The sequence below is a fragment of the Moschus berezovskii genome, chromosome 2, assembly GCF_049115385.1.
Source record: "Moschus berezovskii isolate FMDL1 chromosome 2, NW_MosBer_1.0, whole genome shotgun sequence".
Classification (NCBI taxonomy): domain Eukaryota; kingdom Metazoa; phylum Chordata; class Mammalia; order Artiodactyla; family Moschidae; genus Moschus; species Moschus berezovskii.
In genome coordinates this window covers 2,959,931-2,983,413 of record NC_142461.1, presented here as the reverse complement: position 1 = coordinate 2,983,413, position 23,483 = coordinate 2,959,931, and the positions used below count along the sequence as shown (strand labels likewise).

The 23,483-nt window shown below is 50.5% G+C and overlaps 1 protein-coding gene across 1 annotated transcript; it reads right to left on the bottom strand.

The window, feature by feature from the left end:
* Nucleotides 1-9,842: 9,842 nt before the first annotated feature.
* LOC129538168 (aflatoxin B1 aldehyde reductase member 4) lies at nt 9,843-18,256 on the bottom strand. The gene is made up of 7 exons (XM_088843082.1): nt 17,977-18,256; nt 13,242-13,429; nt 12,969-13,073; nt 12,033-12,129; nt 11,711-11,810; nt 11,004-11,133; nt 9,843-10,237 (listed from the first exon to the last, which is right to left on the bottom strand). The coding sequence occupies exons 1-7, from the start codon at nt 18,203-18,205 to the stop codon at nt 10,076-10,078; spliced, it is 1,011 nt and encodes a 336-aa protein (XP_088699208.1). The 5' UTR covers nt 18,206-18,256; the 3' UTR covers nt 9,843-10,075.
* Nucleotides 18,257-23,483: the final 5,227 nt, after the last annotated feature.

Here is a 23,483-nt window from a genome sequence, read left to right as displayed (position 1 = left end):
GAAAACTAAGATCATGGCATCCAGTCCCATCACTTCATGGCAAATAGATGGGGAAACAGTAGTGACAGACTTTATTTTTTTGGGCTCCAAAATCACTGCGGATGCTGATTACAGCCATGAAATTAAAAGACGCTTACTCCTTGGAAGGAAAGTTATGACCAACCTAGATAGCATATTAAAAAGCAGACACTATCACTTTGCTGACAAAGGTCCATCTAGTCAAGGCTATGGTTTTTCCAGTGGTCATGTATGAATGTGAGAGTTGGACTATAAGGAAAACTGAGTGCCAAAGAATTGATGCTTTTGAACTGCTGTGTTGGAGAAGGTTCTTGAGAGTCCCTTGGACTGCAAGGAGATCCAACCAGTCCATCCTAAAGGCAATCAGTCCTGAATATTCATTGGACGGACAGATGCTGAAGCTGAAACTCCAGTACTTTGGCCACCTGATGCAAAGAACTGACTCACTGGAAAAGACCCTGATGCTGGGAAAGAGTGAGGGCAGAGGAGACGGGGACGATGGAGGATGAGATGGCTGGATGGCATCACAGCCTCAATGGACATGAGTTTGGGTGGACTCTGGGTTTTGGTGATGGACAGGAGGGCCTGGCGTGCTGTGGTCCATGGGGTCTACAGAACTGACTGAGCTGATGTCATCCTCCATTGTATGAATATGCCACACGTTGACGGGTTGTTTCCAGTTTGGGGCTCTTGTGAGTGAACCGACACAAACATTAGCATGTAAGTATTTGAATGTTGAGCTTCTCTTTGCAGGCAGCACTTGTGGTAAAGAACCCGCCCGCTAGTGCAGGAGGATTAAGACGTGCATTCTCCATCCCTGCGTGGGGAAGATCCCCTGGAGGAGGAAATGGCAACCCACCCAAGTATTCTTGCCTGGAGAATCCCATGGACAGAGGAATTTGGCAGGCTACAGTCCATGGGGTCGCAAAAGAATCAAACAGGACTGAAGTGACTTAGCATGCACTGTTGGCTCAATGGTGAAGAATCCACGTGCCAGTGCAGGAAACACAAGTTTGACCCCTGGGTGGGTGGGGAAGATCTCCTAGAAAAGGAAATTTCAACCCACTCCAGTATTCTTGCCTGGGTAATTCCATGGACAGAGGAACCTGGTGAGCTACAGTTGATGGGGTTTCAAAAGAGTTAGATACAACTTAGCAACGAAACAACAATAAATTTGAACATATGTTTTTTAAAATTTTTATTTTTATTTATTTGTTTGGCTGTGCTGGGTCCTAGTTGGGGCATGTGGGATCTAGTTCCCCAACCAGGGATTGAACCCAGGCCCCTGCATTGGGAACTTGGAGTCCTAGCCACTGGACCACCAAGGAAGTACCTGAACATATGTTTTCATTTCTCTTTGGCACATATATAGAAGTGGGATTGCTAAATTATATGAAAAGTATATTTGTAACTTTAATTTTAGCAAAACTAAAGGACCTCTGCTTACAGGAAGATAAAATAGACGTATGTTTCCTTTTATTTCTTCTACTAAGTACAAAAAAATCCTGGAAAGGTGGAAAGAAGAAGCCAGACTAGCTGGGACCTCAGGACCCAAACAGTGACCAAGGTAAGTTTCCTGAGTTTTCTCTTTGCCTCTTATATCCCAGACTTAGAGCTGAAGAAGCCAACAACCTGGAAATACAGACGCAGATAGAAAAAGCCCCAACAAAAGCCTGCTTTTTCCAGCTGAAGAACTAGGAAAGGGGCATCCTGGCAAGACAGAAAAGACAGTAACTGCTTTACTGCATGCTGCAAACACCATAGAAGAAAATGTGTGATCCCCTCGCCACAGCCCTTGAAACCAAATATTGAGAAAAGATGGAAGTGGTGCAACAGATTTGCAAGTGCTGAAAGAATCATCAACCTAGAATCTTATACCCAGCTCTATATCCTTTTGGAATGAAGAGGGAATCAAAACATTCTCAGAAAAAGAAAAATTATGACTTTGTTGCTAGCAGATCAATCCTTAGTGAATTGGTAAAGGAAATTCTCTAAACAAACAGAAAATGATGAAAGAAGGAATCCTGGAACATCATGAAGGAAGGAAGAAAAAACATGGTAAGCGAAATATGGATAAATATGATAGGTTTTCCTTCTCTTAAAAGTTTTCTGAGTTATACTTGATGGTTGAAGCAAAAACTTGGGACTTCCCTGGTGGTCCAGTGGCTAAAACTCTGCAGGGGTCTTGGGTTCGATCACTGGTCAGGGACTAGACCCTGCATGCCACAACTAAGAGTTCACGTGCTTCAGCTAAAGATTTCACAGGCTGCAGTAAAGACTGAAGATTCTGCCTGCTGCAACTGAGACTGGTACAGCCAAATATATGAATAAACTTTCTAATGACCTTACTATATATTTTCTACAGAAAGTCACTTACAGTATGATTCAGGCAAACTGAAAGTAACAGGATGGGGAAAGAAATACGATGAAAATATTGATCAAGAGCAAGCTAACATGGCTATAGAGGTGTCTAAGAAAGTAGACTTCGGAACAGAGAAGACCATCAGATACTATGCAATGACGAAACGAGCCAGCACGGTGAGGGACAGCAGGCCTCAATATTTAAACACCAAGCAAAATGTGTGAAGTGAAAACTGAGGGACCTGAAAATGAAAAGAGACAGATCCACCACTATAATCGGAGACCTCAGCAACTGGTGGAATAACTCCTCAGAAAAATCAGCAAGGACTCAAAAGAGTCATCAACAGCAGGATCTAATCAACATTTATAGGCTACTCCACTTAACAACGCTCGCATCTGGACTGCTTCACTGCCAGGATCTGGGTGATGACGGCGTAGTATGATTTTACAAGATGTTGGGGAACTGGGAGAACGGTACAATGCATTTCTGTATTATTTGTTACAACTGCATAGAAATCTAAAACTTTCTCAAAAATTAAAAAGTTTAATTATAAAAAGAACACCTGTACTTTACTTCTCATTTAAAATTACAGTTGAGGGAATTCCTTGGCAGTCCAGTGGTTAGGACTCTGCTTTCACTGCCTTGGGCCCGGGTTCAATCCTTGGTCAGGGGACTAAGACCCTGCAAACAACATGGTACAGCAAGAAAAAAGAAAACAAAGTACAACTGACCCTTGAACAACATGGAGGTAAGGGGTGCTGACCCCCTGCACAGTCGAAAATCTGCGTTTAACGTACAGTCAGCCCTCTGCATATGAGGCTTTTCGGTACCCAGGGTTCCCTCTTCCACATCCCTGGGTTCAGCAAACCTTGGATTGTGCAGTACTGTAGTGTTTACTGCTGAATAAAAAAAGCTGTGTGTCCATGGACCTGCCCAGTTCAAACCTGTGTTGTTCAGGGGCCAACTGTCGTCAGAAGGTCATATATATTAAACTTATGCTTCAAAGATCTGTTTTTAGCATGTATGCAACATAATCTGAGACTTAAAAATTCTATCCTGATTTCAGGCAAAGATCATCAGTAGATGAAACTGTTGGGGGAACACTGACTGAAACCACACCCTTGGACCAGGCACCGTTGTAAGCATTTGCAGGAGCTATTTTAGGACAGAAGTTGCTGGTAAGAAACAAGGAACTAACAAGCCACCACCAGCCAGAAAAATCTGGGCAAGGTCAAAAGGAGAGAGGGGAGGCCAATCCGTGTCCTACCAACTTCCCAGAATCCTCCTTGTTGGAATCCATCTTGGCTGAGCAACGCGTGGGCCACCAGGAAGTACCCTGAGTACTCTGATTGACCAGAGACAACCCAGAAACTCTTCCCATTACTATAAAACCCGAGACTGCAAGTCACGTGGCGGAGCAGTCCTCCTGGGTTCCCTGACCTGCTCTCCGCCCAGATGACCCTTCCCAGTGAAGTCCCTTGCTCTGTCAGCATGGGTATCTCCTCGGACAGTTCATTCCCAAGTGTTAGACAAGAGCTCATTCTCGGACCCTGGACGGGGTACCCCTTCCTGCAACGAAACCCTAAAATGAAAGATTGGGAGCTTGACAGTGGAGGGAGCAGACTGACACCACATGAACCCATTGCTTGATGTCAGCATTATTAGGAGAGGATCACCCATGCTATTTGTATCTCCTGATGGTACGCATTAGGAAGAACACGGGACCACTGATTCAGCATTCTTAACGGGGGGAAAAAGGTTGAACTAGAATATAATCGAGTCATTAGCACTTCCATTTGGTGACAAATAAGAGGAGCAAGTTAAATGAAACTATGACTATGCAAAAAGAATGTGAGATGTCCTGTAGGCCAACTGGTAGTTCTCTTCCATGAACAAATGCGTGAAAAGTGGTGAGGCTGCTGAAGTTGAAGCTAGACTTTTGAAATCTAGCGACCAAATGTAATGTGTCCACTATGTCTTATCCTAATGGAAGCCACCTGAAACTTTTATTTTTGATCTTCTGCATTGGAAGCACAGAGTCTTAACCACTGGACCACCGGGGAAGTCCTGAAGCCACCTGAAACTTTTTTAAAACAATCAGGGATATTTGAATATAGATGTGGTATTAAGTGACACAAAAGAATTGTTCATCCATTTTTAGTGTGACAGTGGCTTTGTAGTTATGTAAGAAGTTGCCTGTTGCAGTGCTTGCACCCTGTCATATATTGGCATCTCTAGTCTCCAGCACAGTATTGAATGAGAGGTATGAGAGTGACCTTGGGTAGCCTCGCCCTGCAGTGGCCTGAAGCGAGGCTTGGGTTCCCAGCCAGAGATCCAGGCTGTGTTGCGGCACTGAGAGCACTGGACCCTAACCACTAGACCAGTGGTCACGGACAAGGGCCCTGGCCCTTCAGTTTTGCAGAAAAGGATTCCCACAAAGACAGAAAGTAGTGAAACAGGTAAAGTATTTTTTAAGTGGGAAAACAGTACAGTGCATGTGGATAGATACGCTGGCAGACTCAGAGAGAGAGGGGAGAGAGTCACGCCCCTGTGGCGGTTTGGATTACTTTTATCAGGCATGTCTTCCGGGTTTCCTTTGGCCAATCATTTTGATCTGCCTGGTTCACAGTCCACAGTTAGTATATCTCAGGATCCTCCCATGTGGGCGCACGCATCTCTTAGCCAAGATGGATTCTCCCACAAAGGCCTGTGGGTAGAGGATCTCTTGATATCACTCCCCTTTGACCTCCAAGGAGCCCTTCTGTGCATGTGTGGTTGGGAAGGTCTCCTGACTTTGAGAATGAGAGATGTGTGGTCTAGGCAGGGTCCAGCTTCTTCTCTTCATTGTCCTGCTCTCCTCATCTTGGGAGTTTCGGTTCAGAGGGAATGACTGTCTAATCGGTTTGCCCTGGTGGGCCCCATCTACCTCCTGCCTCAAGAGCAGACATCACTGCCTGGGTGCCAATCTTAGAGGGAAAATTGTTTCACTATTAAATATAATGGCAGCTACATGTTTTCTGAATATGTCCTTTTTCATTTTAAGGAAATTCCCTGTTCTTATATTGCTGAAGGGTCTTTGTTTTTTTTTCCATTGAATTTTGTTGAATGTTTTTTCTGTGTCTATTGAGATAACCATAAGGGTTTTATTCTTTGATGCTAGTATGTGTTCATGCTAAGTCGCTTCAGTCATGTCTGACTCTTTGGGACCCTATGGACTGTAGCCTGCCAGGCTCCTCCTCTGTCCAAGGGATTCTCCGAGCAAGAATACAGGATTGGGTTGCCGTGCCCTCCTCCAGGAGATCTTTCGAAGGGGATCTTTCCAACCAGAGGATCAAACCCCTGTTTGTCTCCTGCACTGGCAGGCAGGTTCCTTACCATTTGCGCCACCTGGGAAGTCCCTGGTGTTAGTACACTCAACTATATTGATTGCTTTTCCTGTCACCTTGCAGGCTCCAGAACTCAGCTCTGTGGTTTTCTTGTTGGGACTTGCCAAAAACTCCAGCCATCATTAGTATTAAAGTACTGAAAGAACTCAAGCGAAAACACCTTTCAGAAATGAAAGCAAAATAAAGACTTTGTTCAGACAAAGGTTGGGGAGAATGCATAGTAGCCAGCTCTCACTATAGCAAATATTTGGAAAAATTCTTTTTATTTTATTTTTATATCACTATTTTTATTTTTTTAATACAAATTTATTTATTTTAATTGGAGGCTAATTACTTTACAATATTGTATTGGTTTAGCCATACATTGACATGAATCCACCCTGGGTGTACATGTGTTCCCCATCCTGAACACCCCTCCCACCTCCCTCCCCATCCCATCCCTCAGGATCATCCCAGTGCACCAGCCCCGAGCATCCTGTAACATGCATCGAATCTGGACTGGCGATTCGTTTCACATATGATAACATACATGTTTCAATGCCATTCTCCCAAATCATCCCACCCTCACCCTCTTCCACAGAGTCCCAAAGACTGTTCTGTACACCTGTGTCTCTTTTGCTGTCTCGCATACAGGGTCATCATTATCATCTTGCTAAATTCCACATATATGTGTTGCTGCTGCTGCTAAGTCACTTCAGTCATGTCTGACTCTGTGTGACCCCATAGACAGCAGCCCACCAGGCTCCCCCGTCCCTGGGATTCTCCAAGCAAGAACACTGGAGTGAGTTGCCATTTCCTTCTCCAATGTGTGAAAGTGAAAAGTGAAAGTAAAGTCGCTCAGTTGTGTCTGACTCTTCGCGACCCCATGGACTGCAGCCTACCAGGCTCCTCCGCCCATGGGATTTTCCAGGCAAGGGTACTGGAGTGGGGTGCCATCGCCTTCTGCATATATATGCATTAGTATACTGTATTGGTGTTTTTCTTTCTGGCTTACTTCACTCTATATAATAGACTCGTTTCATCCACCTCATTAGAACTGATTCAAATGTCTTCTTTTTAACGGCTGAGTAATACTGCATTGTGTTTATGTACCACAGCTTTCTTATCCATTCATCTGCTGATGGACATCTAGGTTGCTTCCAGGTCCTGGCTATTATAAACAGTGCTGTGATGAACACTGGGGTACACGTGTCTCTTTCAATTCTGGTTTCCTTGGTGTGTATGCGGAAAAATTCTTTAGACAGAAGAAAAGTTGAATTTACACACATGCACAAAGAAGAGTGCTGGAAATGGTAAACATGAGGATAAATATAACTTTTAACCTTTTTACATGTTTAGCCTGTTAAACAGATAAGTGAGTTTTTACAAAGTTAAAAATACACTTACCATGTGACTCAGTGAAAACTAACCCCGATAGTCTTCATGAACCTACCTACAGAAACCTTTGACCAACAGAGTTGATTACCGTGAACTGACGGATGTCATTGCAACACTGATTGATTTGCAAATATAAAGCAAACTCTATTTTTGGGATGAAATGTAGTGAGTCAGGGTGTGTTATCCTCGTATATTGCTGTATTCAGTGGACCGGGGGTTTTGTAGCTGGGGTCCCCCTGGAGCCAGCCCACCATTCTGAAGCAGCCTCCAGCTCTCCCTGGCCCGTCGGGCCGCCCCGACCCGCTGGGCTCGCAGCGCCCTCATTACCTCTGCCCGTCGCTCTGAATAAACGCACTCCATTCTGAAATGCTCTGTGTCTGGAACTTTGTTTCCAACCCGAGCTCAGACTGCCCCAGCAGACTCCAAATGCACTCATCAAACTATGCAGTTCAGAAAGGGGATGTACTTTAGAGACGACGTCCTCTAAAGCTCTCATGTTCAGTTCGGTTTCAGGTCATAGTACCAACCCCTTAGTCAACAAGCTGTAGAATTTTACGTGAGGAGAACATTCCCTCCACCTCAGCATAAACCTCTCAGGTTTTGTGTTTCCTCCCTTAAGGCAAGGCAGGGGATGCCTCAGCACAGAAGAGCTATTATTCTTTCTTAAAAAAATAGATTATAGTTTTGGACTTGATCTTTTTAAGATATTTGATAGAAATTGCTTTGAATCTTCTTAGGTCAGTTTCAGATTTTGTCATCTTAAGCAACAGAATTTTGGGGTGGTTTGCTGTGCAACAATAATTTTTATATTATGATTAATATGAGCAGGTGGAGAAGGGAACGGCAACCCCCTCCAGTATTCTTGCCTGGAAAAGTCCATGGACAGAGGAGCCTGGCGGGCTGCAGTCTGTGGCGTTACATGACTGAACATGCATGCATAAGGGTGGAGGGAGATGGGTTGGTAGCAATAAACTGGTAGAACTAAAATAATTAATAATAATAATATGAGGAGGGTAATTACCCCACCTGGGGAAGCATCCATTTTATTATGGGTGAAGACAGAGGAGTGTGTCTGTGTTGTAAATAATAAGACTTTACCTGCAGGGTGTGTGTCTCCTTTTATTTCATTGGCGAGTAGGACCTTCCTTTGAACAGAATCTCTTTTCAAAAATTATTTATTTATTTATGGTTGTGCTGGGTCCCTTTTTTTCTCACATTTAAAAAATTTTATTTTTTATTATTTTATTTTTATTGGAGGCTAGTTACTTTACAGTATTGTAGTGGTTTTTGCCATACATTGACATGAATCCACCACGGGTGTACGTGTGTCTCCCATCCTGAACCCCCCTCCCACCTCCCTTCCCATCCCATCCCTCAGGGTCACCCCAGGGCACCGGCCCTGAGCGCCCTGTTTCAGGCATCGAACCTGGACTGGCGATCTGTTTCACATACGGTGATATCCATGTTTCAGTGCTGTTCTCTCAGATCACCCCACCCTCGCCCTCCCCCCCAGAGTCCGAAAGTCTGTTCTGTACGTCTGTGTCTCTTTGCTGTCTCGCACACAGGGTCGTCGTTACCATCTTCCTAAACTGCATGTCTATGTGTTAGTATACGATACTGCTGCTTTTCTTTCTGATTTACTTCGCTCTGTAGAATAGGCTCCAGTTTCATCCACCTCATAGCACCGATTCAAATGCACCCTTTTCAAGTGCCGGGTCCTTGGTGCTGCGCGCGGGCTCTCTCCAGCTGTAGAGTGGTGGCTCTTCTTGTTGCAGAGCACGGCTCTAGGGTATATGGGTAGCCTATGGGCTTAGTTGCCCCATGGCTTGTGGAATCTCCCTGACCAGGGATTGAGCGCACGTCCCCTGCATTGCCAGATGGATCCTTAACCCCTGGGCCTCCGGGGAGGTCCAGCATCTTTGACGGGCAGGTTCGTCTGAATTTCCCAGTTGAGCCCCTTTCATCACCTGCTGCTGCTTGTTGCACGACCCACCCCTCGCCCAGTGGGTGATGTTTCTGCCCTGGGCGTGTTCAGAAAGCAACCAGCAGGCCTGGGATTGCATTTCTTCTCCAATCTTGGGTGCTTCCTATGTGGAATAGGGTCTTCCTGAGGGAAATGTGGTTCCTGACTGCCAACGCCACTCCCACCAAGGAGGCCCAGCAGCAGAGTGGACAGCCTGTGGGCGAGCAGCAGACAGGAGCAGAGGAAAGTCGCCGATGAAGTGACTGCGTGAAAATGCCCCACGGCACCTGGCGGTCTTGATTCTTCTTGGAGGTGACCCTAACGGTACGTTTTGCCCAAATTATTCCATTTCTGAGTGCTCAGTGAGATAATTAGGACGGCCCTCCTTCCCTCTGTCATGTGGGAACGTGAGGGCCGCCTGCAGCCCCACCGAGAGGTCAGGTGGGGAGACCCCCGCCGCCTCTGCCCCTGGTGGCTCCAGCGTGTGGATCCACCCCTCAGGCAGGAAGGCCCAGGCAGGGAGGAGAGAAATCGGTGGGGTCTACTCAGCGACTGGGCTACAGGCAGGTCTGCTGCTGCTGCTGCTGCTAAGTCACTTCAGTCGTGTCCGACTCTGTGTGACCCCATAGACGGCAGCCCACCAGGCTCCCCCGTCCCTGGGATTCTCCAGGCAAGAACACTGGAGTGGGTTGCCATTTCCTTCTCCAATGTGTGAAAGTGAAAAGTGAAAGTGAAGGCAGGTCTAGTGCTGGCTTTATTCAGACGGGACACGCCCAGAGGGGCTCAGCCAAGGTGCTATACATCGTGAAGGCAACTGGGAGTGAGGCAGGGGTCTAGAAAAACAACGCATGGATCCAGATGATGGAGAAAGACCATGCGAAATCAGCTGAAGGCAAAGACCGGCCAGGGAGAGCGCAGAAGAGGCGACAGAAAAGGAATAATCCTCCAGCGCCCGATCCGGGTAGGAGTCTAGCGGAAGTAGTTGGGACAATCGTGGGCGACCAGGCGCCAGGCCTGGTCAAAGGCCTGCACGACGGCTGGCTCCAGAGGCCCTTCCTCAGTGGCCGCCAAGTTCTCTTCCAGCTGCTCCAGGCTGGACATGCCCAGGATGACCGCGTCCCCATGGGCGCCCTGCAAGGGGAGACGGCCAACGTCACACACTGATGCCCCACAGAGACCCCGTCGCACACACCCCCTCCCAGCCCCGCCCCTGCCGAGACCTGGGGCCGGGCATCTTCCTTATACCTACATAGTTGTGCGAAGCACCCACGGTGCCGTCAGCAGTCCTCACTGTGTGACCCCAAACCCGTCCTCTTCCGTCCTGCTGCCACGACGCCCACCCTCCTTCAGACCTTACTTTAGAGTCCCGTTCTGCCCTCAGCAGCTGTGCGAACTTGGTTTAGCTTTTTAACCCCCAAGACTCAGATCTCAGTTTTCACCATGCTGATGGGAATGAGAAATTATTCAGAGCACCTAACTCCCATTTATGGAAAACCAGAGACTACGCAAGTGTGTAAGGCTGAAGCTGGAGAGAAGTTTTAGCCAGGAAGACTGGGGACACCAAAGAGGGGGAGACCCCACTCCCCCCAGAGGAGGGGACCAGCGGGCTGTGCATCAAGTCTTGACTGTAACTTTCTCTCCCGCTCACAGCTGTTTGCTCATCAGAAGAACTGGAACAATCCCACCTCATCAGGCCTAAGGAATCATTCAATCCATGCGTGTAAAGCCCTCGTGACAGGGCCTGGTCCTTTGGCAGCTCCCAGAACAACAGGAAGGCTGCCTGAGAACTGGACCAGAGAGAGATTTCAGAGGGAAAAACTGTTTAGAAATCATGCTGGCTCCTCAAAGAGAGCAGGAGCGGGGCTTCCAGGGATATTGTGAGGGATGGGGAGGTTACCTGGAGCTGGGAGTGGTGGTACATCCACCGGAGGGCGGCCGAGGTCATGCTGGGGGCGCTGGTGCCATACGCAGCCTGCAGGGCCTTCTCCACCAGGGCGATGCCCTCGAAGTGGTGCCCCTTCCAGTAGCTGGACGGGTGGAGAGGGTCGCACAGGGTCAGAACCACGGGGTCACACGGGGGCCACTGCCCAAGAGACAACTGGGCAGCCCCTGCAGCACAGAGGGGCCAGGGTCCCCTCGGGCAGGGGTTCTGCCACCTTCTTGGGCAACAGAACCACCCAGGACGCTGGCTCCCTCACCGGAGGCCTCAAGGATGTCTCTGCTCCTAAGAACTCAAACCCTGCCCTTCCTTTACCTGGAGAAACAGGGAGCCAGCACAGGGGCACAAACCAGCCCCAGGCTGCCTGTCCCTCCATCCGGAGCCCTGGCTTTCCCCCTTGGCAGGTGACCAGTTTTCTTAGGCATGAGTTATGACTTGGAAGGTTAGCCATAAGGCCCAGGGATCAGCATTCCTAATGGAGGTTCCAAGAACAAAACGAAACCTTACAGAGGGTTTCCTAATTCCTCTAGGAATCAAGAGAGGTAGGTCCAGCCAGCAAGGGAGAGCCTGGAGGCCCTAGGAAAGCAGCCGAGAGCTTCTCTATTTCGGACAACACGGACCCCCTCCCACCGCACCCGTCCTGACACCGTCCGCCGCCAGCTCACCGGTTCCTGTAGACCTCTGCCCAGTTGTTCCCAAAGAAGCGGCCCACGGGCTGTTTCCCATCCTTGTCCTCATACTTGTACCTGCCGGTCAGCAGGCCTCCTGCAGGAAGGCTGCAGTCAGACCCCCAGGCACTGCCCCCAGAGGCCATCTGGACCGGAAGTGGGGGTGATGGGGAACCAGGAAGGATGGAGGTCCTGGCAAACCCCTCCCCTTCCCAGGTCTGGGCCAGGCTTCTCCCGGGTCAGGAAGAGGCAGAAACGGGGTCGGGAAGGCCCTCCCGCCCAGGGGAGCCTGTGCCCGCAGCAGCCTCACAACCCGTACCAGCCAGAGGGTTGTAGGCGTAGAACCTCAGTCCAAAGCGCCGGAGGCAGGGCAGGAGCTCCGTCTCCACCTGCCGCGTGGTGGCGTTGTACATGCCCTGCAGGGAGAAGCATCAGCTGAGTGGGGGCCCAGCCAGGGAGCTCCAGCCTGCTCTCAAAGTCTTCGGTCAAGACTCCCCAGGACTCCAGCATGGTTTCCAAAGTCACTACTGGTGGACGGGGAGATGGTGCTGGGCCCCAGGAAGGGATGGCGGCCTGGCTCTGCCATCCCACACACATCTGCAGGCACCAAACGTGGGCTGGACCCTGAGCTCTCAAACACACGTGGATCTGGTGAGGTCTGTGCTTCAAGAGATGTCAGAGTTGGGTTAAAAACAAAGCAGAGTGGACTCCCCTGGTGGTTCAGTGGTTAAATATCCACCTTGCTAAGCCAGGGACACGGGTCTGATCCCTGGTAGGGCAAATAAGCCTGAGAGCCGCAACTAGAGAGTCCGCGGGCCGCAATGCAAGATCCTGTATGACGCAGCTAAGATCCGAGGCAGCCAAATAGACAAACCAACAAAAGAGACAGGACAGGTGACCACAGAAAGGTGGCTTCTGTGACCACGGCAGACTCCCAGAAATACTCGCTCAATGCATAAAGGTGGGGTCTGGAGGCTGGAGGACCCACTGGGTTGTCGGGAAAGGCTTCCAGAGGAAGAGGTATCTAAGTGACGCCTGGGCACTCCTTCCAGCAAGAAAGGGGAGGCGAGTCCAGGCTGACCGCAGAGCCAGAAGCAGGCAGGAAGGGGGCCAGGCTGAGGGCCCCCGGGGGCCGTCTACAGGCTGGGAGCAGAGGAGTGGCTGCTCTCGAGAGGGCAGGGGTGGGGCGCGGTGGCCCAAGAGGACCTGGGATCCCAAGCGCCCTGGAGAGCGGCCTCTGCAGCCCCGGCCTCACCTGGTACACAGTGGGCAGGATCCAGCCGTTGCTCCTGCACAGGGTACAGATCTCGGCCACCTCCCAGGCAGCATAGTTGGAGAGGCCGAGCTCCACGAACTTGCCCTGCGGGGGAGAGGCCACGGTCAGATCCCCCCGCAGCCCGGAACACCAGTCCCAGAGATTGGGACCCTGGGCGTGGGGTCCGTCCCCTGCTCTGCTCCGGGACAGCCCCGGGGCCTCTGCTCTCTGGGCACCGACAGGCCAGGGTGGGGAGTGGGCGGCCGCCCTCACCTCCTGGTGCAGCTGGTGGCAGGCGCGCAGCGTCTCTTCCACGGGGGTGCCGTGGTCCGGCGCATGCAGATAGAAGAGGTCGACTCGGGGGCACTGCAGCCGCTGGAGGGACGTCTCCAGCTGGGACCGGAGGCTGTCAGGCTTCAGAGAGTTTTCTTCCAATGGATTGGCCTTGGTGGCAATTTTTACTTTGGGAGGAGAAAAACAGAAGTTCAGGTCAACTTTCCAAACACTGGAGAGGATCTAGGGTTAATGGTTAAGAGGCAGGCCTGGGTTCACACCTCAGCTCTGCCATTATCAGCTCTATGACCTTGACCAAGTTATTCAACCTCTCGGAGCCCCACGCCAGTATTCTTGCCTGGAAAATCTCAGGGACAGACAAGCCTGGCAGGTTACAGTCCATGGAATCGCAAAGAGTCAGACATGACTGAGCACGCACGTGCGTTTGTGCACACACACACACCACACAAACACACACAGAGTCCCACTTTTCTCAATTGTGAGTTGAGAGTGTCAGTGGTACAGTCTATCTGGGAGGCCCTGAGGATCGGTCAGAACTTTGACATGCTTGCTCATTATGAGCTGCTCATGTTGTCCCTACAGTGACTATTTACCAGACCGCTGGGTGAACCATGCCTGGCACTTCAGGTTGGAAGAGGAATGCCAACCCTGGATCCCTGCCCTCAAGCACCCACAGTCTAAGGGGGCACCACAGAGTAAGTGAGGTCAGGACACACAGAAGCAGGGGAGAGGAGCCCTGAGAATTCAGGGAAGGCTTTCCAAGGCTTTGACTCTCCAAGAGGAGTCAAAGGCCACCCTGGGGCAAGAACACGGCTTTGAGGAGTCGAGTCTGCGATCCCACAGAACTAAAACAGCAGGACCGGGACACACGAGACGAGAGAGGGGCCGCAGACCACGGAGATGCAAAGGGTCCCGAGGCACCCCTTAAAGTCTGCCTCAGCGGGCCACAGGGCGACTCTGAACACTTCAGTCAGCAAGCGAAGGGCTCGGCTTTGCCGTTTTGAATGATGACGCCGAAGGAAACACAAAGAGCCTCGGGCACAGGTCTGGAAACAGGGAAAATGGCAAGGAGACTGTGGCAGGAATTCAGGAAAGAGAAGCAAGAGGCCTCAACTGGGGCCCCAGGGAAGGATTATATTTCTGTCAGAGAAACATCCCCGTGAGAAAAGGCCAGTGTGGTGCTACCTGTGTGACTCTCAGTTCAGTTCAGTCCAGTTCAGTTGCTCAGTCGTGTCCGACTCTCCGCGACCCCATGAACCACAGCACGCCAGGCCTCCCTGTCCATCACCAACTCCCGGAGTTCACTCAAACTCATGTCCATCAAGTCGGTGATGCCATCCAGCCATCTCATTCTCTGTCGTCCCCATCTCCTCCCGCCCCCAATCCCTCCCAGCATCAGAGTCTTTTCCAGTGAGTCAACTTGTCGCATGAGGTGGCCAAAGTATTGGAGTTTCAGTTTTAGCATTAGTCCTTCCAATGAACAACCAGGATTGATCTCCTCTAAAATGGACTGGTTGGATCTCCTTGCAGTCCAAGGGACTCTCAAGAGTCTTCTCCAGCACCACAGTTCAAAAGCATCAATTCTTCAGCGATCAGCTTTCTTCACAGTCCAACTCTCACATCTATACATGACCACGGGAAGAACCATAGCCTTGACTAGTTGGACCTTGGTTGGCAAAGTAATGTCTCTGGTTTTTATTTTTTATTTATTTTTTTATGTCTCTGGTTTTTAATATGTTATCTAGGTTGGTCATAACTTTCCTTCCAAGGAGTAATAATTTTTAATTTTTTAATTTCATGGCTGCAATCAGCATCCGCAGTGATTTTGGAGCCCAAAAAAATAAAGTCTGACACTGCTTCCACTGTTTCCCCATCCATTTCCCATGAAGTGATGGGACCAGATGCCGTGATCTTTGTTTTCTGAATGTTGAGCTTCAAGCCAACTTTTCACTCTCCACTTTCACTTTCATCAAGAGGATTTTGAGTTCCTCTTCACTTTCTGCCATAAGGGTGGTGTCATCTGCATATCTGAGTTTATTGATATTTCTCCCGGCAATCTTGATTCCAGCTTGTGCTTCTTCCAGCCCAGCGTTCCTCATGATGTACTCTGCATATAAGTTAAATAGGCAAGGTGACAATATACAGCCTTGACGCACTCCTTTTCCTATTTGGAACCAGTCTGTTGTTCCATGTCCAGTTCTGACTGTTGCCTCATGAGCTGCATACAGGTTTCTCAAGAGGCAGGTCAGGTGGTCTGCCTCTCGGAAGGAGTTAAATACCTTTCTCCCGACGCCCACTGAGAATCCCAGGTGAGCAAGCGAACGGCTGAGAAGAGAGCCCGTTTTGCACTGTTTACTCCTGGAAAGTCACCTCAGCAGGCCAGACCCCTGAGATGGGAGAGATCAGGCTGGAGAGCTGAAGGCCTATTCATGTGGAATTTTCCATTCCACCACCTCCTCCCCTTTGGCCCACACCCCTTCGCGACATTAACTTCAAATCTGAGATTTAAGAACTGTAGCCCAGCTGGTTCCAGCCTAAAGGAGGGAAGAGGAGGTGCTGCAGAAGAAAAGTAATCAGAAATAAGACCAATGTAAATGCCTATGGACAGATGACTGGATAAACAAGATGTGGTACGTATATACAATGGGATATTCCTCAGCCACCAGAAAAGAATGAAATGATGCCATTGACAATAACATGGAAGGACCCAGAAATGATCACACTACGTGAAGTAAGTTAGACAAAGACAAACATGGTACAGCTTACACGTGAAATCTAAAAGTAATTATACAAGTGAATGCATTTACCAAGCAGAAACAGACTCACGGACAGGAAACAAACTTACGGTTACCAAAGGGGGAGAGGGTGATAAATCAGGAGTTTGGGATTAACATATACAATAATAGATAGAAAACGGGGATTCCCCCGTGGCTTAGTGGTAAAGAATCCACCTGCCAATGCAGGAGATGCAGGGGACACGGGTTTGATCCCTGGATCAGGAAGATCCCCTGGAAAAGGAAATGGCAACCCACTCCAGTATTCTTGCCAGGAAGACCCCAGGGGTAGAGGAAGGAGCCTGGCAAGCTACAGTCCATGGGGTGGCAAAGAGTTGGACACAATTTAGTGACTGAGCAAGCAATATTTATAAAATAGATAGCCAACGAGGACCTACTGTAAAGCAAAGGAACTATACTCAGTAACTTATAATAATCTATGATGGAAAAGAAGCTGAGATATATATATATATATATAACTAGATCCCTTTGCTGTACACTGGAAATTAACACAACACTGTAAATCAACTATACTTCAATTAAAATTTTAAAAAATAACAATAAGACCAGAGTTGTCACGGTGAGGCAGCCAAGTGACCTAGAAAGAGTGCGGCTCCGAGACGCGTGCATATTCCCGTCTTGCTCCAGATCTGCCATGCCGTGAATCATTTCTCCCTGAGACAGCCCAGAGTGAAAGATGGCACGGGGTGCTGCCGGCATCTACTATTACTACAACCACACGACTACTAACAGTATCGGCCAGTGTTGCTGAGCCCTCACTATGCGCCTGCCCGGCACATTATAAGCACTTCCGATGGCATCAGACCGGTGGGGGACCTTCCCCTGGGCCCACACAATAAACCTCCGCTTGGCTCCACTGCCTGCCCCAGTACCCTCAGCACCGCCAAACCTCATTGCCTTTGCACATTGACTGCTCACACCCCCTGCCAGGAATGCCCTTTCTCCTCTTCTGGAAAAGCATCAGTTCAAGGTCTGACGTTCCCTTTTCTGCGCATTCTTCTTTGGCCCTTTCTGGGAAGGGGTCCCTCATCTGGGCTCCCCAGCTGTCTCTAGACTCTGAGCTCCCTGGATTGGGTGACTGTCAATTCCTCTTCTATGGCTTCGGACAGAGGCTGGCACAGATGCGGCAGTTAGACAGGGTACCTCCCCCACACCCGTATCCCAGCTACTGCTGGTAGCTCCTGCTGCTCCCCTGCGTGACGTGGAAAAGTGAGTGTTAGTCACTCCTGTCCCACCCCATGGACTGTAGTCTGCCAGGCTTCTCTGTCCATGGGGACTCTCCAGGTAAGAACACAGGAGTGGGTTGCCATGCCCTTCTCCAGGGAATCTTCCCGGCCCAGGGATCGAACCCAGGTCTCTGCATTGCAGGCAAATTCTTTATCGTCTGGGGCACCAGGGAAGCCCTGGTGAAGTGGGAGACGCTGAGGACTGAACCTGAACCATACGGCCAGGGCTCCAGGGAGGAGACTCAGAGCAATGAGGAAGCCGGTTCCCGCCGGTTCCAAAGACAGATCTGCAACGGTGCCAGGGAGCAGGGCAATAAGGGCAGGACTCCTGCAGATGCGACCGCACTGGGCTCCTGCGGGGGAGGGGGAAGGGGGAAGGCTGCCCAGCGCCAGATTCCGTTTTCAGGGCCCCCTGAGAGGGGCTAGCCAAGTCATTCCAGGCTCTGCCACGGTCGGGACATTACTGAGAGGGAGGGAAAATGAGAGGAAAAGAGTCAAGATCAAGTTTCTGGCTGTCCGGGCTGATATGCAAGGGAGCTGGGAAGCGGGGGTTTCACAGAGCGGCGGGGAGGCCAGGGGAGGCCAGGGGAGGTGGGCGTCCCAGCAAGGTGGACAAGGCGGTCGGTCCCGGCCGCGGCCAGTGCATGGCGCGGGGGCGGTCACGGTGCGGAGGTCCGGGGGGCCAGGCGTTACCTTTGCAGCCGCTGCCGCCCAGCCCGAGCCCCAGGCCGCCCAGGATGCTCTCGGACTGGCCGTCGGCGTACAAGAAGGCCGTGTCGATCTCGGTGTGGCCGCTCTCCAGGAAGGCGCGCACGGCCGCGGCGCTACTGGGCACGTCCATGCGGCGCCCCATTTCCATGGCGCCCAAGACGGTGGCAGGCCGGGTCGGGACACCCCGTGGGTACGACTGTGGCTGGGCCATGGCGGGGGGACGGCTAACGCAGCCGCCCCGAAACCTAGCGCACCCGGGGGCAACGCGGCGAGGGCGGGCGCTTTAAGGAGAGGTGGGCCCCGCCAACCTGACAGGGGCGGGGCCAAGCGACGCGTGTAGCCCCGCCCCCTACACAAGCGCTGCCGACCCTGGACCCCTAGGCAGGGGCCTTTCCTAAGGGTTGAAGATCCTAAGTAATGTGACAGACCTTATTTTGGGGGGTTCCAAAATCACTGCAGATGGTGACTGCAGTCATGAAATTAAAAGAAGATTGCTCCTTGGAAGAAAAGCTATGACCAACCTAGATAGCATATTAAAAAGCAGAGACATTACTTTGCCAACAAGAGGCTGTCTAGTCAAGGCTATGGTTTTCCCAGGAGTCACATATGGATGTGAGAGTTGGACTATAAAGAAAGTTGAGCACTGAAGAATTGATGCTTTTAACCTGTGGTGTTGGAGAAGACTCTTGAGGGTCCCTTGGACAGCAAGGAGATCAAACCAGTCAATCCTAATGGAAATCAGTCCTGAATATTCATTGGAAGTACTGATGCTGAAACTGAAACTCCAATCCTTTGGCCACCTGATGCAAAGCATTGACTCATTTGAAAAGACCCTGATGCTGGGAAAGACTGAAGGTGGGAGGAGAAAGGGACGACAGAGGATGAGATGGTTGGATGGCATCACCGACTCATGGACATGACTTTGAGTGAACTGCAGGAGTTGGTGATGGACAGGGAGGCCTGGCGTGCTGCAGTCCATGAGGTCACAAATTGCTGGACATGACTGAGCAACTGAACTGAACTTAAGATCCTAAAATGTGGTCTTGGCCCAGGGGTGGTGCCTTGGGGCTGTCCCATCATCTTGCAGGCCCCAGAGGCTGGCTCTGTGGTTCTCTTGTTGCGACTTGCCAAAGGCTCCAGCCAGTGTTCAAGTATTAAAAGAACTCAAACGAAAACACCTTTCAAAAATGAAAGCAGAGACTTTGTTCAGACGAAGGTTAGGGAGAATTTATAGTAGCCAGCTTTCACTACAGGCTTCCCTGGTGGCAGCTCAGCTGGTAAAGAATCTGCCTGCAATGTGGGAGACCTGGGTTCAATCCTTGGGTTTGAGAAGATCCCCTAGAGAAAGGAACAGCTACCCACTCCAGTATTCTGACCTGGAGAATCCCATGGACTGTATAGTTTATGGAGTCGCAAAGAGTTGGACACAACTGAGGGACTTTCACTTCGCTTCACTTCTTCACAGTAGCAAATACTGGGAGAGCTACTTTAGACCGAAGAAAAGTTGGATTTACACACACACACAGAATGAAGAGTGCTGGGAATGGTAAACACAAGGATGAATATAATCTTTACCCTTGTTTCATGTTTAACTTTTTGAACAGCTGAGTTTTTATAAAGTTAAAATACACTTACTGTAGACTCAGCAAAAACTACACCCCAGTAACCTTTGTGAACCTACCTTCGAAAACCTTTGACCCATTGAATGAAGTTGATCCAACTGAATATATAACAAGAATAATACATCATGACACACTGAATTTCATCCAGGCATACAGTTGGCCTTAAACTGGCAGATCAATCAATAGAGTTAATGTTAGTCAACTACATTTGTCAAAGGTTTTTGTAGGTAGGTTCATGAAGATTACTGGGGTGTAGTTTTTGCTGAGTCATATAGTAAGCCTTGGCTTCTCTGGTGGCTCAGCAGTAAAGAACCTGCCTGCTAATGTAGGAGTTGTAAGAGATGTGGGTTCGATCCCTGGGTCGGGATGATCCCCTGGAGGAGGGCATGGCAACCCACTTCAGCATTCTTGCTTGGAGGATCCCATGGACAGAGGAACCTGGTGGGTTACAGTCCATAGGGTCACAAAGAATCAGACACGGCTGAAGTGACTGAGCACGCACACACATCCGACAGCTTTGTCCCCCTCCCGGCATGCCAACTCCTCTGGCCGCCTCGCAGCTCTGTGAAACCCCTGCTTCCCAGTGCCCTTGCACATTAACCCTGGACAGCTGGACGTACTTTGTCTTGACCCTTTTCCTCTCCTTTTCCCTCCTTTCAGCAACCCTTACCTAGCCTGAAACGACTTGGCTAGCCCCTCTCAGGGGGCCCTGAAAATGGAATCTGGCACTGGCAGCCCCTGCCCCCTTCCCCTTCTCCACAGGTGCCCGGTGTGGTCCGGATCTGCAGGAGTCCTGCCCTTATCACCCTGGCACTCCCTGGCACTGTTGCAGATTGGTCTTTGGAACTGGCGGGGACCGGTTTCCTCATTGCTCTGAGCCCTGGACTCCTCCCTGGAGCCCCGGGCACGCGGTTCAGTCCGCCGTGCCTCCCACTTCACCAGGGTGGGTGCACCGGGGAGTCCTGGAGCTACCAGCAGTAACTGGGGTGGGGAAGTGGGGGAGGTACTCTGTCTAACTGCCTGCTCTGTGCCAGCCTCTGTCCAAGGCCACAGAAGGGGAACTGACACTCACCCACTCAGGGAGCTCAGCATCTAGAGACAGCTGAAGCTCAGAAGAGGGCCTGCTTCTTGGGACGGGCCAAAGAAGAATGCTCAGAAGAGGGAACGTCAGACCTTGAACTGACCATTTTCCTGGAGTGAGAGGAGAAAGGGCATTCCTGGCTGTGGGCATGGGCAGTGAGTGGGCAAAGGCGATGAGGGTGTTGGAGCAGGCAGCTGTGGCCGAGCGGAGGCTTAACGTGTGAGGGCAGGGGACGCCCGCCATCAGTCGGATGCCATCTCAGTGCATGTAGCCTGTGCTGGCAGGCACACAGTGAGGGCTCGGCAACGTTAACTGTTACTGTTAACAGTAGTAGTATGGTCGCTGGCACCCCGTGCCGTCTTTCACTCGGGGTGTCTCAGGGAGAAATGATTCACGGCACGGCAGATCTGGAACAAGACAAGAATATGCACACGTCTCAGAGCTGCACTCTTTCTAGGTCACTTGGCTGCCTCACTGAGACAACTCTGGTCTTATTATCTTTTTTAACTTCAATTTTTTGAAGTATAGTTGATTTACAATATTGTGTTAGTTTCAGGTATAACCAAAGTGATTTTGTTACATATTTCAGACTATTTTGCATTATAGGTTATTACAAGATATTGAATATAGTTCCCTGTGCCATACAGTAGGTGCTTGCTGGTTATCTATTTTATATATATATATATATATATATTAGTGTATATGTTAACCCCAAACTCCTGATTTATGCCCCCCTCCCCCTTGGTAACAATAAGATTGTTTTCTGTCTCTGAATCTGTTTCTATTTTGTAAATAAATTCAATCGAATCATATTTTTAGATTCCATATATAAGCAATATCATATTTGTCTTTATCATATTTGTCTGGAGAAGGGAATGGCAACCCACTCCAGTGTTCTTGCCTGGAGAATCCCATGGACAGAGGAGCCTGGCGGGCTGCAGTCCACGGGGTCGCAGAGTCAAACGTGACTGAGAAACTAACACACACACACACTGTATTTGCCTTTCTGTCTGACTCACTTCATTTAGTAAGAAAATCGGTCCCTCCGTGTTGCTGTGGATAGCATTATTTCCTTCTTTCTGACAGCTGAGGAATACTGCACTGTGTATGTGTGCCACAGCTTCTTTACCCACTCATCTGCTGGGCATTTAGGTTGGTTTTATTTCTAAGTGCTTTTTCTTCTCCAGCTTCTCCTTGTCTTCCCTCCTTCAGGCTGGAACTAGCTGGGCCAAAGTTCTTATATCTCAGGTCTGAAGTTAACATCAGGAAGGGGCGGGGACTGTGGTGGAGGACTGGAAGATTCCAAATGAGTAGCCCTCCAACAATTCGCAGATGGCTCAGTGGTGAAGAATCCACCTGCCAATACAGGAGACCCAGGTTCCGTTGGCTACAGTCCCTGGGGTCACAAAGAGTTGGACATGACTGAGCCAGTAACACCTTCACTTTCAGTGAGTGAGTGTGTCAAAGTTCTAATCAATCCTCTGAGGTTCCCAACTAGATAGAACCATGGTCATTCTCAATTTACAGTTGAGCAGATTGAGGCTCAGTCCGTGTGTGTGTGTGTGTGTGTGTGTGTGCGCGCGCACGCGCGTGCATGCTCGGTGGTGTCCAACTCTTTGTGACCCCATGGACTACAGCCTGCCAGGCTTCTCTGTCCAAGGAATTTTCCAGACAAGATTACTGAAGTGGGGCTCAAAGCAGTTAAATAAATTGGTCAAGGTCACAGAGCACATCCTCTGCCTTTCTCTTTTTAACCCGACTCTGACATCTCTTGAAGCAGAGACCTCACCAGATTCACGTGTGTTTGAGAGCTCAGGGTCCAGCCCACGTTTGGTGCCTGCAGATGTGTGTGGGATGGCAGAGCCAGGCCGCCGTCCCTTCCTGGGGCCCAGCACTATCTCCCCTTCCACCAGTAGTGACTTTGGAAACCATGCTGGAGTCCTGGGGGGTCTTGACTGCAGCCTTTGAGGGCAGGCTGGGGCTCCCCGACTGGGCACCCACTCAGCTGGCCCTTCTGCCTGCAGGGCATGTACAACGCCACCACGCGGCAGGTGGAGAGGGAGCTCCTGCCCTGCCTCTGGCGTTTTGGACTGAGGTTCTACGCCTACAGTGCTCTGGCTGGTACGGGCTGTGGGGCTGCTGCGGGCACAGGCTCCCCTGGGCGGTGGCGGGGGGGGCTTCCCGACCTCGTTTCTGCCTCTTCCTGACCCAGAAGCCTGGCCCCAGACCTGGGAAGGGGAGGGGTTTGCCAGGACCTCCATCCCTCCTGGTTCCCCATCACCCCCACTTCCGGTCCAGATGACCTCTGGGGGCAGTGCCTGGGGGTCCGACTGCAGCCTTCCTGCAGGAGACCTGCTGACTGGCAGGTATGACAAGGATGGGAAATAGCCTGTGGGCCGCTTCTTTGGGAACAACTGGGCAGAGGTCTACAGGAATCGGTGAGCTGGGGGCGGACGGTGTCAGGATGGGTGGGGTGGGAGGGGGTCCCCATAGTCTGAAAATGGGGAGTACCTGGGGCTGCTTTTTTGGGTTCCAGAGCCTCCACTTTTGCTCAGACCTTGGCCCCTCAAGCTTAGCTTTACTGAGAACCCAACCGGCACCCCTAAGGTTTCCCCAGTGTCTCTGGGAGTGACTGGGGACCTGGATTGGGAGTGTGTGGAGCTCTGGCCCTTCTGCCGGGTCTACAAGACTGTGTCTCCTCCCTTGAAGAGCCTCCCCCCTGCCCACAGCAGGAGAAACCCTGCATCGGGACTGGGGAATCCTGAAGCTTGCTGCTGGCCCTGTCA

Bases quoted from the DNA above. Each gene is read 5' to 3' on its own strand.
- LOC129538168 (XM_088843082.1), bottom strand. From the start codon at position 18,205: ATGGCCCAGCCACAGTCGTACCCACGGGGTGTCCCGACCCGGCCTGCC. The intron at 11,811-12,032 runs GTACGGGTTGTG...GCCTTCCTGCAG, and splicing joins CGCCTACAACCCTCTGGCTG to GAGGCCTGCTGACCGGCAGG. The intron at 11,134-11,710 runs GTGAGCTGGCGG...CCACCCGTCCAG, and splicing joins GCAGAGGTCTACAGGAACCG to CTACTGGAAGGGGCACCACT.